Source organism: Cricetulus griseus, chromosome 2, assembly GCF_003668045.3.
Source record: "Cricetulus griseus strain 17A/GY chromosome 2, alternate assembly CriGri-PICRH-1.0, whole genome shotgun sequence".
Classification (NCBI taxonomy): Eukaryota; Metazoa; Chordata; class Mammalia; order Rodentia; family Cricetidae; genus Cricetulus; species Cricetulus griseus.
In genome coordinates this window covers 41,806,703-41,823,272 of record NC_048595.1, presented here as the reverse complement: position 1 = coordinate 41,823,272, position 16,570 = coordinate 41,806,703, and the positions used below count along the sequence as shown (strand labels likewise).

Genomic DNA, 16,570 nt, shown 5'->3' with positions numbered 1-16,570 from the left:
CAGACTGTGTGCTGGTGGTGTTTTGTTTCGTATTTGGGACATGGTCTTTCTTAGGCAGTATTAGCCACCCATTATGCAGACTCTGTTAGTAGCAATCTTCCTGCACCTGCCTTCCCGAATGCTGAGATTATAAGGCATGGGCCACACTCTCTAGTTGAGACCAGACTCTTGGACGGAACTTCTTTGTTGAGCAAATGAAAGCCAACAGAGCACACATCAGCCAGTCCTGGTGGTCACAGTGAGGACAGGCCTGTCTGAGCCATCACATGTGGGAGACAGAGTATAAACAAGCCCACCCCAGGCCACCTCAATAGGCCTGACTGTAGTTGGGCCTTTCCCAGGGCTGTTATTCACAGACCTCCTTGCCTTGATAAGCCTGGTCTGGGCTCTAGGCCTGAAATCAGACCCCAGAGAAGGAAGAAGTCTCAGCCAAAGCCTGCAGTTTGTTAGTTAACATTTTACCTTAGAGAAGGGCCTGGCTTAAGAAGGCTAAGGCACAGAAAAGGGTGCTGTCCACACAATCTGTTGTAGCCAGGATTGGGGTTGGGGTGGGGTGGGGGTATCACTCTGGGGTCTGGAGGGGTAATATACCAGGCTCATGAGGATACTGAGACCCAGGGAGGAAACAGGCCACCCCAAGGTCACTCAAGGGTCAGTAGGGCACAGGCCCTCACCCTTGAACTCTACCTTCCTCTCATGAGTGTAAAGACTATAGGAAGGGCCTCAGCTCCAGGACACACTCTCCCACTCCCCCCTCTGTGGTCCTCTCATGGGTCCACCATAGCTGTCTTTCCACAGCTGAATCCTGACCACCTGGGAGAGATCAGCTGTCCAGTCAGTTAGTTACTTCTGCCTTCATGTAGATGGGCTCACTTGTCATTCCTTCCTGGAGCCACCTCTTAAAGCCTTTAAGAAATTCAGTTGCCTTGCCTGGCTAGCCACAAGCAGGAGTCTATATTTTGATGAAACTGACAGGCTTGTACCCACACATCTCCAGGTCAGGGAGATCCCTATATAGTCGTCTAGATCCAAATGGCACTAGGTACAGCCTCCCTACAGCTTTCAACCCAGGCCCAGCTCTGCCCACATTGGGGTGCCATATTGGACATGTCCCTCACCTCTTCCCTGGGCATACCTAAAGAGACTGTCTCCACATCAGCTCTGCATGAACTCTTAGACCTTCCTTCAGCCTCTTTCCTACTTGGACAGCCTGGCCCACATCAGTAACACCAGCAAAAACACTCCCTGCAAAGATGACTCTGCAGGTGGGCCCTCTGCCTGGGAGGAGCTTGGGGGAGCTGGGGTGATGTGTAGGCCTGTGTCCTGTCTGACCCGCCCACTGAGAGTGCATGCACCAAGCCTCCCTGCCTTGCTACTGTGTCCATCCCTCCTCTGTCTGCACCACTTCTGTGGGGGCCCCTTGGTCTTTGGCACTCATTCCTGCTGGTCAGAGGTATTGCTTGTTGGATCTTGCCCACCCTGAGCAGATGCCAGCCCAGCCCCTGGATGGAAGCACACACAGACACCACATGGCTGCACAGCAGGGACAATGCTTTATATTACTTTTTCTGTAACAGGAAAAATCAGCTTTGAGATTTTTATCTTTATATATATATATTTTTTTTTTTCTCCTTAAACAAAACCAAAGGTACCCAGAACTTTCCTGCAGAACTGAAGACCAATGCAACCATGCCCCGGAGCCCCCACTGTGCACAGCTGCCTCCTTTCCCTCCCCCTCCTTCTTGAGGTTGTCCTCAGAAAGTGCCTGTGACCTGCCAGGGCACAACAAAAAGGGGCTCCCTGTGGTGGGACTGCCCCAGCACCTGGGGAAGGGGTGAGGCCAGAGGGAAGGCAAAAAACAAAAGCCAGCTTTTGTGAGTCTCAGAGGGTGGAAAGCACCTGGCCACAGAGCAAGGAGACAACCCCAAGTCTCCAAGGGGGAGACAACAGAGGACAAGGCACATAGCCAACTCTTACGGCCAGAGCAGTCCAGAAGCAAGAGCTTTCATTGGTATAGGTCAGTCTGTGTGTGTGTGTGTGTGTGAATTGGGAAGAGGGTAGCTGCCTGAGTGTACCAGGCCAGTGTGGACTCAGAGGTCAGGATGTGGTGGTGGTGGTGGTGGTGGTGGTGGTGGTGGTGGTGGTGTGTGTGTGTGTGTGTGTGTGTGTGTGTGTGTGTGTGTGTGTGTGTGTGTGTATGTGTGTGTGTGTGTATGGGACTGTGCAGACAGCCAGTTTGGAGGGTCATGTGCAGCTGGCTGTGTGGTCAAGCTTGGGGTGTGGTGTCTGCACATGTCTGATTGTGTGACATATTACAGGAAGGGGTGGGACACGAGAGATTGTGGTCAGCCTGTGGCATTTGGATGCCCCTTGGGCTCAGCGTTGCGTGTGTCAGAAGGGGGCGCTCGTGAGGCACAGGCCTGGGCTGCAGAAAGGAGTTCGGTGGTCCATCGTCCTGTGGAACATGTTGGAGAGTCAGCGCTGGCTACACACAGCTTTGGGAGAAATGAATCAGAGGGAGGGGGGTTTGGAAGCTAGTTTACTGGGAGTGTGAATGGGGAGGTGCCCCTGAGAGTCTCGAACCAGAACTCTCTGGGACTTCTCCAGCAATCCATTCAGTTGACTTGACTATGGCCAACATCCACAAAGGGGAAGATTCTTCCTAACCCCAGAACTCCACAGCCCTTCCCCGTGAGAGCCAGGAAGTCCTCATGGAATAGCACCTTCCTGCTGACCCCTGGCTTTTAAGGACAGAACCTGAGACAAGGCCATAGCCGGCCCTGGGAGCTGGGTCTACCCCTCCATGCTCACAACCCTGTCATGCATCCATTAGTGGATACCTTGTCCCCATCATCTGATCTTATCCATCAATATTCCCCCCACCCCAACTACCAGCTCCTCCCAGCTTCAGGCCCCACTTCAAGTCACTATCCTAACTGTGGCCATGACAGGCAGCCTGCACCCTGGCCTCTTAGCCCCTAACACATTCTCTGAAGTCCTAACTAAAATTAGACATCCCCTCTGACCATTGCTCTCTTCATGGACACTCCCTATCACCTGCCCAGGTTTCCACACCCTCCCCACAGCTCTGCTACCAACACTTTCACCTGCCCCTCCTCCTGTCCAGGCTACCAAGCCTGACCCCCAGGACAGAGACTGTTAATCTATCCAATTTCTTTGGTCCTTGTCTTCCTGGTCCCACAACCCTAACCAAAAAGCTAGCCATGGATGAATCCAAATCTCTGCTTAGCATCTTCTACTGCATGGATAGAAAGCTGATGATCTCAGCTAATGTGACCAGATCCAGCCATCAAAGCCACTAGCCTGTCTGTGACTGCAGCCACTCAGATCCCTGGCCCTCCTTCCACAGTGGAACAATTACCAGCCTCCTGCAATCCCTACAGCAACCCTCATACCCACTCTCCTCACTGTACCACCCTCCCTCCACAGCATATCCCATGAGCAACCATTCCACCTGTGCCCAAAGGAGTACCAAGCAGAGTGAGCCTTTGTGAGTTTTACATGGCCTCCTCTCTACTGCCCCTCAGCCTTGCCACCCCAGAGTAGATATATTCTCTGACTTGCCAGTCACTCTCTCCACCCCTACCTCCCCCTCAGTTGTTCCCTGGGAAGTCACAGGGACTCTGTAGACATAGCCAGTTAGGCTCATAGATTCATCCAGTTAGGCTCACCAGTGCCCACCTCCCTCAAGCTCTTAGCACTGAAGTAGCTTGAGTCCCCTGCTTCTAGAGAAGTCCATGCATGTACTAGGTATGTGTGTATATGTGTGTCCACAAGTAAGCCTGTATGAATGGGTACCAATAGACATACCTCTATGCACACTTCTTCACACAGATATGTACATGTTGTTGCCTGTGACTATGTCCTGGAGTAAAGTATGTATGCATGTACACATGTATAGATGCTTGTGTGTGCAAACTTCCTTTACATTAATGGTCTACGGCTGCCCTCTCCCTCACTGCCCTGGACAAGCTCTTCCAGCCCCCTCGTGGTTTCTATACCTATCTCAAGGCCTAGAGTGACTACATCCCCATCCATCTCCAGCTCAGGCCTCTCTCCTGAGCCCCAGACTCAGGAGTCTCCGCACCCCAGGTATCTCCCAGTACAGTGCTCATCTGCTTGTGTTAGAATGCCTTGGCACAAACTGGCTTCCATGGGTGCTCTGCCACAGTAGACTCTCCCTCCCATGGTGCAATCCTACATTCAAAACAAACTGACAGATTTTCAAAATGAAGGGAAAGAATAGAGGACATGGTGAGGATGACACACAGAAACCTAAGATGGGGCAGGGACAGTGTGATGAGAGAGAAACACCACACCCACACAGACCACCCACCTGGGTCAGATTGGTGTCATTTTGTTACGGTCCCGTTTCCTCTTCCTCATCCTCCTCATCCTCCTCTTCTTCCTCTTCCTCATCTATGTGGCCCCGGTCCTTGGAAATGTCACCAACCTCAAAGTTGCCTTCAATGTCCAAGACCTGCAGGTGTTTCAGCCTCCGGAAGGCGCTTTCCACCACGGAGCCCATGGCCAGCTTGTTAAATCTGAGTGGCGGTCCATGAGTCAGTGTCAGGAGCCCAGGCTGATGCCCTCATGCCTGCCCAGCTCAGAAGGGAAGGGGGAATGGAGTGGGTGTCCGGGAAATGGCACAGCAAGTTGTAAAGGTTGGGGACTAAGAAGCATGGTGCACCATGGCAAGCAGACCTTTTAGGGCACTGACAGCTGGGAGGAAGGGAATGGCAGAGGACTGTCATCTACAAGGCAAGAGAAGTCTCCCATATGCATACACTCACTTCATCCACAGAGTAGCAGCCATGGGAGTTGTCTCTGCTGACCTCTGGCACTAACCCCAAGACCTGACCGGCACACAGGCAAGGTCATGGCTGAGCTGGTAAGGGATTTACTCAGTCCTGACTTTGGGCCCAACAGTGTCTCAACTCTGCTCAGAAGCCCAAGTCACACCACCTGGAACCTTCTGCTATCATCTGTTCTGTCTCCTCTCTGATCTGGGGGAGGGGTCGAATTGGGGGTGTGGGTGGGGTTGAGAAGAAGCCTGTGGAGTCTGAGTTCCCTGAAGTCCTAACCCCAGAGCCCAGAGGGATCTAGGCATCTGCATTCTGGTCTGACACCTGAGGCCCCCCTGGCTGGCTGTGAACACAGCTGTCACCTGTGTCCTCATAGCTTCTGGTTAGCAAGATGCTCTCTGGGCCTCCTCTCAAAACACCCTACACTTAACACTAGTCATTAAATGTTTCTGATGCCTGCTAATAGACTTATGAGCCCTTGCAGGGTTGCCAGAGCTGTGCTCATACTCTACCTGCCAGCTACTTCCCGGTGTCTCAATGGTCCATTTATTGTTAGATGTGGGGTCAGGAGGGGGCGGGTGCAAGCCAGGCTTTGGGGACTTCCTACCTGAGAAAGACCCCTTTGAGGTTGGGAGTGGAGTCGAAAGCGTTGGCAGGAACAGAGCTGATCTTGTTATTCTGCAGGTACAAGTACTCAAGCGATGGGGGGAGCCCCTGGGGGATCTCTGTGAGCTGGTTCCCAGCGATGTCCAGCAGCTGCAGAGGTGAGGAGGGGGGTCAAGGACTCCCATCTGTGCAGGGCACTTAACAGCTAACAGACTCCCACCAGGCTGTAGTCTATCTACATCTAATGAGAACCTCTGTGTGTGTGTGTGTGTGTGTGTGTGTGTGTGTGTGTGTGTGTGTGTGTGTGTGTGTGTTGGGGTGTCTGACAATCCACATTTTCTGGGTGGGGAAACAGTTCATCAAGGTTAATCCATCTGGAAGAGGCTGGAACATGCAATACCAGACCCCACATATTTGTTCTAATTGATGTAGATCCCACCCAGCCCCTCCCGCCTTTGCAAAGCCAAGCTGCTTGCATGCCATAGCCTTTCCTCTTTAATCCAACTGTCACTTCCATCAACCTAGACACGCCAGGACCCACGTGTGCAGGTCACATGTGCAGGGGCCAGGAGAACAGGCACAAGGCTTGTAGAAACCCTGGCACAGCAAGCAGAGCACAGGCTTAGAGCCATCTCATGCCTGGAGCCCAGGAGCCATAGTGGGGCAGGAGACCTGGTACACACTGGCTCTGTGCTCACCCTTGTTGCCCCTTCAAGTGCCAATGCACCTTCTCCAGCCCCACACTAGTGCTGCCATGGGACAGGAGTGCATGATCTTTAGGCTCCTTCATTGCCCTGAGAGGCTGGGATTGGGGGGTCAGCTCCCAGATCTCACACATCTCGGTAAGCCAGCATCAGGATTGCAGCAGAACCCCAAATTTCCAACTCTATCACCTTCTCTGCTCACAGGGCTTCTTGTTTCCCATTGTCTCCACAGCCATTGGCACCCTCCCCAATCTCAGCTTTGCCACTCCCTCATTCATTCCAGAGATGGTTGGCGCCCAAGGGTGCTGGGGACATGGATTCCATGAGACACCATCGCACTCTCGGAAGCCAGACAGGCTGTGTGGATGGACCAGAGCCTGACAAAACAAGCCACAGGCTTGGCTGTAATGGAGTGGTAAAAGGCCTCAACCAGCTTCAATACAGGAAGTGATTTCCAGGGCATTAGCATGGGGTAGATTGGAGAGAAAAGGAGCCATTACCTATCAAAAGACCCACAGTGTGAGGAAGAACCCCTGCTTGCTCCCCAGACACCCAGGCTGAGGCTCAGGGAAGTGTCTGACCTGCCTGTCCCTGCTACCGGGTAAGAGTGTTTCCTAGGCAAGATGACACAAAAGCTGAGTCTTATTGAGTCTTATGTATACCCCAACAAGGGCGGTGCCCCCTCTCTTTCTCACAGGATCTCCAGTTGTAGAACTGTGTCTAGTACAATGTGGGGACTCCTCCACACTTATAGGATGAATGAAAGAACAAAAGAACAAATGAACAGATGTCTCCAGCAAGCAAGGCAGGCAGAGTGCTTCCAGTAGAAGGGCTGGTGTATGCCTGAGCGGGAGCAGAGGGAGCCTTGAAACCCACAGCAGGGAGTATGGCCTGAGACTTCAAGGAAGCAGAAGACTGGGGCCTGTGTGCACAGGCGCTCTTCAAGTATGGGAGTGGCGAGATCCTAGGAAGGTGAGGTCCAGTTGAGAAACAGGGGGGTTGGCCTGGAGTATAAGCAGCCTGAATGGAGAGCTGTACTTGGGGTAGGAGCTGCCAGGCTGTCCGAGGCTGGCAACAGAAAAGAAGTATGCCAAGTGCAGCTTACAAGTTTCCCTGGGTGGGTTTGGGCCTTCCCCCTTAGTTAGAAAATGCAACAAGAGGGAGCAGGCGTGGAGGATTGGAGCCAAGACAGCTCCTGAGGAATAGTTTTAAGGGCAGCACGGAGGCTGGACTCTGGTGTGATTCTCAGGAGGGTAGCCTGGGCGAGGAGAGAACCCAGCCATGCTGCAGAACCAGCGGCCTCACCCATCACACCCTGTTCAGCTCAGGGTACCTCCTGGACTCTCTCTGCCCCCACCTCTCCCCAGTATTCTTTGAAGACACCCCAATCCTGATGTCAAGTCCCACCACCACAGCAAGTGGAGCACGTCAGACAAAAACGTGGGCCTCTCCTTCCACCCAGAATACAGGTAACTGGTAACCCACGGAACTAACGGATGAAGCTTATAAAGAAAAACAATGCAGAGAAAGACCTCAAACGTGGCATCTAAGCAGGCTCTGAGGAGGCCCGTGGGAGAGGGGACAGTGTGGAGGGTCTCAGCTTCTGTCATGAAGGATGGCTCTGGGAGGGAACAGAGCTGCTGTTCTGATAAATTTTACCTGCTCACTGCTCACCTCACATGAGAGGTTCTTCTTGAATAGTCATAGCAGCCGTGCTGATGATTGGCCCCTGAGTGCCTTGAGCCCCACCCCCACCCTGGCCGTCAGCTGACTGGTAAGATCAACATGAGCAATGCCCCAACCTCCAACATCAAGGCCCAGCCTTCTGCAGGCAGCTACTTCTGTGCATCAGGTCACTGGGCCCATGCTGCCCAAACTGCCCCTAGTCGTCCTGAACTAGGGACCCTGATCTGCCGCCGTGGCTGTATCTTACCTTTACCACCCTTCTCAAGCCTGGGCCTGCCTGTGGTGACCTGGCCTGGCCAACCCAGACACAGGCTCCTGTGTTCACTCCACCCTTTGCCTTTGCCCCTACAGGTAGGTTGGACCCCATGGTCACACCCCTCCCACCCTAAGTCAGCCTCCCAAGCAGGTGAATTAGCTCAGTCTGGCTAACCCACAGCAACCTGACTCCTGGCACAATTGTCCCTCATCCCAGTAGCTGCGTAGGCTCAGGGCAGCCATCCTAGTAGGTCCACCATCCTCTCTCCTCCCTGTGCCCCATCTGGCCCAGTCCTTTAGTACCTGCAGACCAGCAAGGTCCACCCAGGCACGGGGTCCTAGGGCCCGGCTACGCAGTCGATTGCCTGTGAGGTAGAGTTCCCGTAGCTGGGCCATGCCAGCTAGTGCCCCACGAGCCAGGGCAGCCAACTCATTGCGCTTGACCTTCAGCACGTGTACATTTCTAGGCAGGCCCGGAGGCAGGGTTTGCAGGCGATTGCCAGACAGGTCAAGGGAGCGCAGCAGGCGTAGCTTGCGGAAGGCATCCCGGTGCATCTGTGGGCTGGTGATGCGGTTGTAGCTGAGGTTGAGCTCTTCCAGGAAGTAGGTGGTGGCGAAGTCCTCACGGCCTATGCCCGTGATCTGGTTGTGCAGGATCATCAGAGTGCGAACTCTGCGGGGCAGGCCACTGGGCACGCGCTCTAGCGCATTGTTGTACAGGTGTACTGTGTGCAGCCGCTTGAGGCCCTGGAAAGCCAGCGGGTGGATGCCCTCGGCCCGCAGCTGGTTGCTGTGCAGCAGCAGGTACTCAAGGCTGCGGATGGGTGTCAACACGTCAGCATCTACGTTCTGGATGACGTTCTTCTCCAGGTGCAGCAGGACCAGGCTGCGGGGAAGACCCGCTGGGATCCGCGACAGGTTGTTGCTGGACAGGTCCAGGTACTCCAGGCTGGAGAGCTTCCTGGATAAAGGAGGGGACTGAGACGCTAAGCAAGAGCCCACACCCCACGCATACCTGCCATCTCAGCAGGCCTTATCTATACACTTGACTTGTCCCCAGAGACAGAAATGGCAACAGACACAAGCCCCAAAGTTTTGTCTCCAGGGAAAGCAGCCAAGGAAAGTAGACAAATGACTGTGCCCAGCTGGGACCAGCTGAGACTGCCTGGTGCCATGCTGATGAGAAGGATGCGGTGATACAGGGACCCACCAGAAGGTCTCGTTGTCCAGGCCCTCATCAGTCAGGAAGTTGTTTTGCAAGTACAGCTCCCGCAGGTTGCTCAGCTCACTGAAGGCCCCAGGGGGGATCTTCTCTAGCTTATTATTCTAGAAGAAAAGGGAGGGAGGGAGAGGGCAAAGTGAGAGGCAGGGGCAAGAACCAGGCCTCAGAATGAGATGCACAGAGAAACCTGGGGGCTACCAGGAGGGGAGTCAGACCTGCAGCATCTGGGTGTGCTGATGGTCCCCTCAAACCCACACTGACGGTCAGGTGCCCAGACATCTGCCTGCCCCACTAGGTGGCTAATACTCCTGCAATGAACTCTCAGATACTCTACTGGGCCATGCTTCTCCCTCAGCAGTGTGTGTCTGGCCATGGGTCTGCCCCCATCTGCCCTCTCTGTCCCCACCTTGAGGTGCAGCTTGTACAGGGCAGGTGGCAGGTGTTTGGGCACGTGGCGCAGGAAGTTGCTGGACAGGATGAGGATCTCGACGTTGCTGGAGCCATTGAACATGTTGTCTGGCAGCCCGGCATCTGCAAGCTTGTTGTTGTGCAGGTACACAGACCTGCAGGATTGAGGGACAGTCCTCACCCCACCTGGGCTCCCCGGCCCTAGGCCACCTTTGCAGTGTCCCTTCAAACTCTTACCCAAGCCCCGGGGAACTTTTCTACCATCTTAACCCAGGCATGTGGAGCTACAAAGCTTCAGAGCCCCCTCTATGGTCAGGGACAGGGAGCACAGGCTCAGCACCCTGCCAGAGGTCACCACATACATCAGTGGCAGAAACAGGACTTCCTGGTCCCAGCCCAGACTCCTTCATCTGAAGTCCAGTGTGGAGGTCCTGGGAGTAGTCCACCTCCTTAAGCAAGTTCAAAGAAGGGCAGCTCTGCCTGCTGGAAGCTGCTCTCAGACCCCACCACTCCCATGCATACGCTCTCATTCTTCATTTACTGGATGGAGACCTCCTGTCTCAGGTCTCAGCTTCCTGGATCCGGAGCTCCTCTAGGCCTGGGTGTTCCTCCAACACCCCGAGCACAGCCCATAGCTCACAGATTAGCTAGCCCCTTCTCAGGGCCTGCCTGTGTCTCCTCTTTGCCTTGGCTTCCCCCAAACCCCCACACTCACCCAACACACATACATTCCCACACACCCAGGATCATCCTTCTGACTTCTGACCTCAGATTTGGCTTTTGGCCAAAGGTGAGTCCATAGATCTTAGTGAGATAATTGGCAGCAAAGTCCACACTGATCAGGGCGTTTGGCAGGGATCGGGGTGCCAGTGTCAGCTGGAAAGGAAAGAGCCGGCAGAGAGACCAGTAGAGACTCACTCTGGGCCCTGCCACTGGGTATTCACCTGCCTCCCTTCCCTTGGCTCTTCCTCGACACCAAAGCCACTTTTCTAATGTTGAAGCTTGTCTTTTGAACAGATGTGCCCAGCTCCCATAGCCCTTAGCTTGGCAGTCAGAGCCCCTGCACCTGTCTGCACACTCCTGGGCTCCTGGGGAAGGGAGTTGGGGGCAGAAGAAACAGTGTAATTTGAAAAGTTGCTCTGGGTGGAGGGAAGGCAAGTGGCACTCCCGCCATCCTTTCTGTTCATTATTTACTTCTATACACATGTCTCCTTGTGTCCAGGCTTGTCTCAAATTCCTGGACTTATATGGTCCCCTTCTCAACATCCAGGGTAACAGGGACCCAGAGGCCAGGCTGGAAAGGGCACTGGGGAACAATCACAGAGCTCAAGGGAAGAGAGAGCCAAGAGGACCAGGAGGCCTGCCCACCCCAGGGAAGCCCGCCTGCCCTCCACGGCCCTCACCTTGTTGTTGGCCAGGTACAGGTAATTGAGGCTAGTCAGATGCTCAAACGCCTCTTCTGGGAGCCCTTTAAAGGACAGATCAGAGCCCTGGATGAAGGAGATACTACAGGGAAGCAAGAGAACCACCCACTTGCTAGGCAGCTCCCTCCCTTCCCAATCAGTTTCAGTGTTCATCACATGGCCCAAGCATAGAAGCAAGCAGCTAAGTGCGTGCGAGGGACCGAGTGACCTAGCCTAACCCTTTGAAACAGGAAGGAGTGCTCCCCTGAGGATGGCTGCAGGGGGGGGTCAGAGCCCCTCTTCAGTCTCAGCTCCACCTACAGGCAGGTGCAGTCAAGCTGGGAAGGGCTCTGTGCAGGGAAGGCCTCACCCCTGGTCCCCTCAGACAGCTGGCTTGTGAGGAGACCAGTTAGACTGGCCCTTCTCCAGCCCTGAGCTGGCCTCTGACATCCAGTTCCTGCTCCAGGACCCCCAGATGCTGGGACTGGCCCAAGTCAAAAGAGAGGGAACAGTTACATAAACCATGTGCTGTCTCTCCAAGGAATACCCTGCTGTGGAGTGTGACGTGACAGCCAGATAGAGCTCTAGCAACAGCAGTGAGAGAAACAAATTGCTAAGTAAAACAAAGCAGGCTGCCACCGTGATTGCAGGGGTTCAGCTGTGGCTTTAAAACCTAAGATGAATGACTGCAGATCACAGAGGCAGCTACACACTATAAACTCACCAAAACACATCAAATTGGACTGGACTTTTAAACTGGGTCACTTATGGCACATAAATTTCATATCAACAAAGCTGTTTTCTTTTAATGTGGGAAGGGAGAATACCGAAATCTTAATTTGATTAATTCTAAGTGGTAGGATTATGGGTTTTCCCCCCCTTCCTCTTTGTTTTATGAAAGTTCTATCCCAATTATGTATTACATCTGTCTTCAGGAGAAAAAAAAAAAAACAACTTAAGAATGTTGAACACTAAGGGTCCTTGCAAATTGGAGAGTCTTTGACAAGGTCCCAGCAAGCTTGTGCTCTCAAGGCCCCAGACCTCACCTTCTGGGTCTCAGACACTCACCACAGGTTCAGGCCTACATCAGAGAGTCCAACCCAAGCTAGGGCTTCCCTTCACCCCAGGGTCTACAGGGTGAGTTCTCCCCGTGGCCACCATGCCTCTCGGGCCACTGAGGCCCCGTGTCCCAGGTCCCTGAGCCAGTACCTCAGCTCCAGAGATGCCTCCCTCACCTCGGGAAGTCAGGCGGTTGTTCTGAAGGTTGAGCGTCTCCAGGCGCTGCAGCCGAGCCAGCTCCTCAGGGTAGATCTTCTCCAGCTGGTTGTTCTGTGGGGAGATGGTGGCAGCAGCAGTTCAGGGATAGTACATGAGGGTTCCATACCTACTCCGGGCCCCAGGAGCATCCCTCTCTTGGGCACCTGCCTTGGAATTCTCTCCTGAGGCCAATAGTGCCAATGCCTCCTGGAGCTGGGTCCCTTGGTCCTGGCTTTCCTAGTCCTGTAATAGTGTCAGTGGTGTCCCTATCAATCCAATCACTGGGCAACTCTGTGCCATTGGTGAGACATTTTCCTCTATAAGCTGAACATCCCAGACTCCTCCATGAACAAGCAGGCTATATCTCAGGGCTCTGTAACCAGGGCATCATTGGTACCATAGGGTCTGGTCTGCCTTGCTACCCTGAATCTGGGGGTGGGGGGGCATTGGGGAGACTGTGAATATTGGAGGTTCTGGGTAAGAAGGGAGTTGTGCAACTATGTTGAAGGCTTTGAGTTGGCAGCTAGGGGTACCTGCTGGAGGAGCATCAGCCTCACCTGCAGGGACAGATGGTTGGTGTGCTCCGGCAGGTCGCCTGGAAACTCACGCAGGTCAATGCCACCACAGTCTACAACGCCTTCCTGGGAGCAGGCACAATCTCGGGGACAGTTGATGGTGGTTGGGCCGGGCTCTGGCTCCTCAGGGCTCAGGACTAGCACAGGCTGCTCCTCCTCCACAAATTCATTCTCCTCAGGGCTCAGGCTGTGGGTGTCACTTTGGCCAAACACAGGTGCCCTCACAGCCAGTACAGGGCCCAGGAGCAGCTGTGGCAACAGCAGCAGGAGTGGTAGGCCCCTGCTGCTGGCCATGGTGCCTGTTGGAGGAGTGGCTCAGGCCCACCTTGGTGCCAGGTGATTCATGTCACATACATTGGGCATATAGTTATGGCCACTGGAAGTCATGATAGGCGCCTCGCAGGCTAAGACAGTGGCCACTCGAGAGCTTGATGACTGCTCCCATCTCTCATTGGGGTATATCCTCTGCAGTGATGGCAGTGCCATGAAGCTCTGTCCTTAGTCAGGGCTGCAAAACTGCCTATTACCCCCACCAGACTGGGTCCTGAGGATTTGCACCCCTATTTCACAGAAGGGATGCTAAGGCAGGGCCTGGGATTTGCTAAACTCCTGCTATCCTGGCATAGACAATGTGACAAGCTTTGTCCCTCCCTAGCAGGTGTGGCACTGTGCTCCAGCTCCCATGGAGGATCCCAGGACTTGGCCCTGCCACTCTCCCGTCATGAGCTGAGTTACACAGGATACTTAGTGACCCCTCCCTCGAGGCCTTTGCACATACTATTCTTTCTGCCCCAAATGCCCTTTCCCTCTCTTGTGCGATCAACAATTTCCTTTCCGAGAAATAACTCAAGTGCTACAGTGGGTTTGTGTAGGGGATAGAGTCTGTGATTGCCCAGGACTTAGCAATAGTTGACTTGGGCTGTGAACACTTAAAAGTCACAGCAGCTAGATTGAGAATAACTCTCTGTATGTGGGTACAGTCTGAGTAACCCAGAGCCAGGCAGAGAGGTGACTGGGCTGCTGCCATCCTATGACCTGATGTTATCCACTGTTGATGTTATTCACTCAGCCACCCTCCCCAGGACCTGACACGCTCACATGACCCTGCCCTTACAGAAACTCCACAGTGCAGCAGGGATGGGGATAGGCTAAGGATGATACTTGGCTACCAATGCCGCCCTGGTCCCACAGGCCAGGGCTTAGCATCACATGGACTCAGAAATGTCTCTGGGATGTGTTGAGTTGCAACAGGTGGCAGACCGCAGTGAAAGCCTCACCTCCTCCAATTCACTGCACCCTCCCTGCACCTCAGCCTCCTCATCTGTACCAGGCAGGTGCTGTCTAAACTCACAGTCCTGTCAGGACAGAGTATGACAACAGACACAGCATCTGAGGCCCATTAGGTGACAGGAGCAGCTGTTGCTCTGCACAGTAACATGTTCTATTGAGTGGCTGAGAGGTGCACAGTGTCCAGGCTCCAGGGTTCACTCAGGAATGGAGTGGTCACCAGTACGCAAGCCAGGATGGGTCTCTCCTACCACTCCCTCGGGAAATGCAACCATACAGCAGCTAGAAGGGTCTGGCCAGAGCTCGTCATGGCAGGATTAGGGAAACTGGGAAGTTGGCTGTGGCACTGGGTGAGATGTGGAGACCAGTGTGTGACTTTGGGCAAGTTTTGAAACAGTCTCAATTTCAGTTTCTCAGCTTCTTTCTTTCTTTCTTTCTTTCTTTCTTTCTTTCTTTCTTTCTTTCTTCCTTCCTTTCTTTCTGTGTGTGTTTCAAGACAGGGTTTCTCTATAGCTTTGGAGCTGTCCTGGAACTAGCTCTTGTAGACCAGGTTGGTCTTGAACTCACAGAGATCCGCCTACCTGTGCCTCCCAAGTGCTGGGATTAAAGGCGTGTGCCACCACCACCCGGCTAATTTCAGTTTCTTATCTGTCCTAGAGATAACAGAAGTGTCCTCCATGGGCACTCCATAGGTCAATGAGGTACACACAGCAAATGCTTAATAAAGCAAACATGAATTTCTACCTTCCATGACTCTACTCTAGTTGTTCTCAACCTTTCTAATACTGGGACATTTAGTACAGTTCCTCGTGCTGTAGTGTGTGGCCTTGTTGGAGTAGGTATAGCATAGGAGGAAGTGTGCCACTCTGAGTGTGGACTTTGAGGTCTCATATATGCTCAAGCTATGCCCAGTGACACAGCTCACTTCCTGTTGCCTATGGATCAAGCTGTAGAACTCTCAGCTCTTTCTCTAGCATCATTTCTGCCTACACATCACCATGTGCCATCATGATGACAATGGACTAAACCTCTGAACTGTAAACCGGCCACAACTAAATGTTTTTTTTTTTTAAGAGCTCCATGGTCATGGTGTCTCTTCACAGCAGTAAAACACTAAGACACCATGTCTTAGACTTAGACTTGGGGTCTGGCTGGTCCCAAACCATCTGCTCTGTATGGACTGTAGAAGACACTATAGCCCACTAGTCATTGTGACTCCCATTGCTGCACTATTTTTAGATACTGCTTTGTGTTTTTGGTGCCTCGGATGTCCCATTTTGCACTCAGCCCTGGGCCCTGGATACAGAGGTGAGGTAGAGCATATGCCTGTCCTGTCTGGGGTAGGTGATACTATAACCACTACTCACTCAGATCTGGGTGGCAGATAAAGGGGTCCCTAGAAAGACAAGATATTCCAGGGAAAGGGTAGGAAGAAGAGGACAACAGCCAAGTCCCTTGACCATGCAATCCATGTGGCCTAAGCAGACTTGAGCCCCAGGTCACTAGTCTGGCAGAGCCAGAGAGCCCAGCAGATGCCCAGCTCTTAGGTGCCAGAGATCAGAGAGCAGAAGTGACACTGGCAGTAACCCTGGCCCTCTACCCCCCTGCCACACCTCTACAGACAATTAGCCCTCCCTCCCTCCATAGCTGCATCCACAGTCTTCTGGCCAGAGCAACCAGGGGGAGATGGGAAGTGAGCCTCAAATTTACTCAGAGAAGGAGGCCAGGGAATGGATGCAGGGAAAGCGCTGGTCCTTGCATATACAAGGTACTCACTGGACAGCTGGCTCTCTTCCCTCACCTTTGGCTTGTCTCCATAAAAATCCACAAGCTTATCTGTACAAATACATAATTTACATCAACATTCTGAACCAAACTGAATGTTTTCTTCACCACTTTAGAGATCAGAGAGCAGAGGCCCTCTGGGATCAGCCACTGTAACAGCTGCTAAGGGTCTGAGCTGAGAGCTCCAGGGCTTCTGCACTGTCTCATGCACACATGGAAGCCTGAGGCAGGCTCCTCGCTAAGAGGTTCATGAGGCCCCATCTATCCCAGTAGACACTTGCTGCCATGTGTGGCTATGGAGCACTTAAGGTATGGCTAGTCCATGTTGAGACATGCTTTAAAGAACACACTATGTGTGTAGATTTTAAAGGCACTGCATGCAAAACACCCCATTAATATTAATGATACAGAATTCCTCATTAATTTTATATTGGTGAAATTTTATATTAACACTTTTAATATATTGGGTTAAACAAAATTAAGTTTACCTGTCTTATTTTACTTTTAAAAAATTATTTGAGCTGGGCGTTGGTGGCACACGCCTTTAAACCCAGCA

The 16,570-nt window shown here is 53.0% G+C and overlaps 1 protein-coding gene across 1 annotated transcript; it reads right to left on the bottom strand.

Moving 5' to 3' along the window:
- Positions 1 to 4,381: 4,381 nt before the first annotated feature.
- On the bottom strand, positions 4,382 to 13,245 carry Podn (podocan). Its single transcript, XM_035438668.1, has 9 exons — positions 12,925 to 13,245; positions 12,346 to 12,439; positions 11,111 to 11,175; positions 10,474 to 10,583; positions 9,706 to 9,862; positions 9,288 to 9,403; positions 8,381 to 9,038; positions 5,434 to 5,582; positions 4,382 to 4,565 (listed from the first exon to the last, which is right to left on the bottom strand). Exons 1-9 carry the CDS (start codon positions 13,234 to 13,236, stop codon positions 4,382 to 4,384), a joined length of 1,845 nt encoding a protein of 614 aa, XP_035294559.1. The 5' UTR covers positions 13,237 to 13,245.
- Positions 13,246 to 16,570: the final 3,325 nt, after the last annotated feature.

What these genes read in the sequence shown, in the direction of transcription:
- Podn (XM_035438668.1), bottom strand. Translation starts at nt 13,236, where the DNA reads ATGGCCAGCAGCAGGGGCCTACCACTCCTGCTGCTGTTGCCACAGCTG. An exon ending in CTGGACAACGAGACCTTCTG is followed by an intron (nt 9,039 to 9,287) that starts GTGGGTCCCTGT and finishes TCCTTTATCCAG; the next exon opens with GAAGCTCTCCAGCCTGGAGT. An exon ending in TGGACCTTGCTGGTCTGCAG is followed by an intron (nt 5,583 to 8,380) that starts GTACTAAAGGAC and finishes TCACCTCTGCAG; the next exon opens with CTGCTGGACATCGCTGGGAA.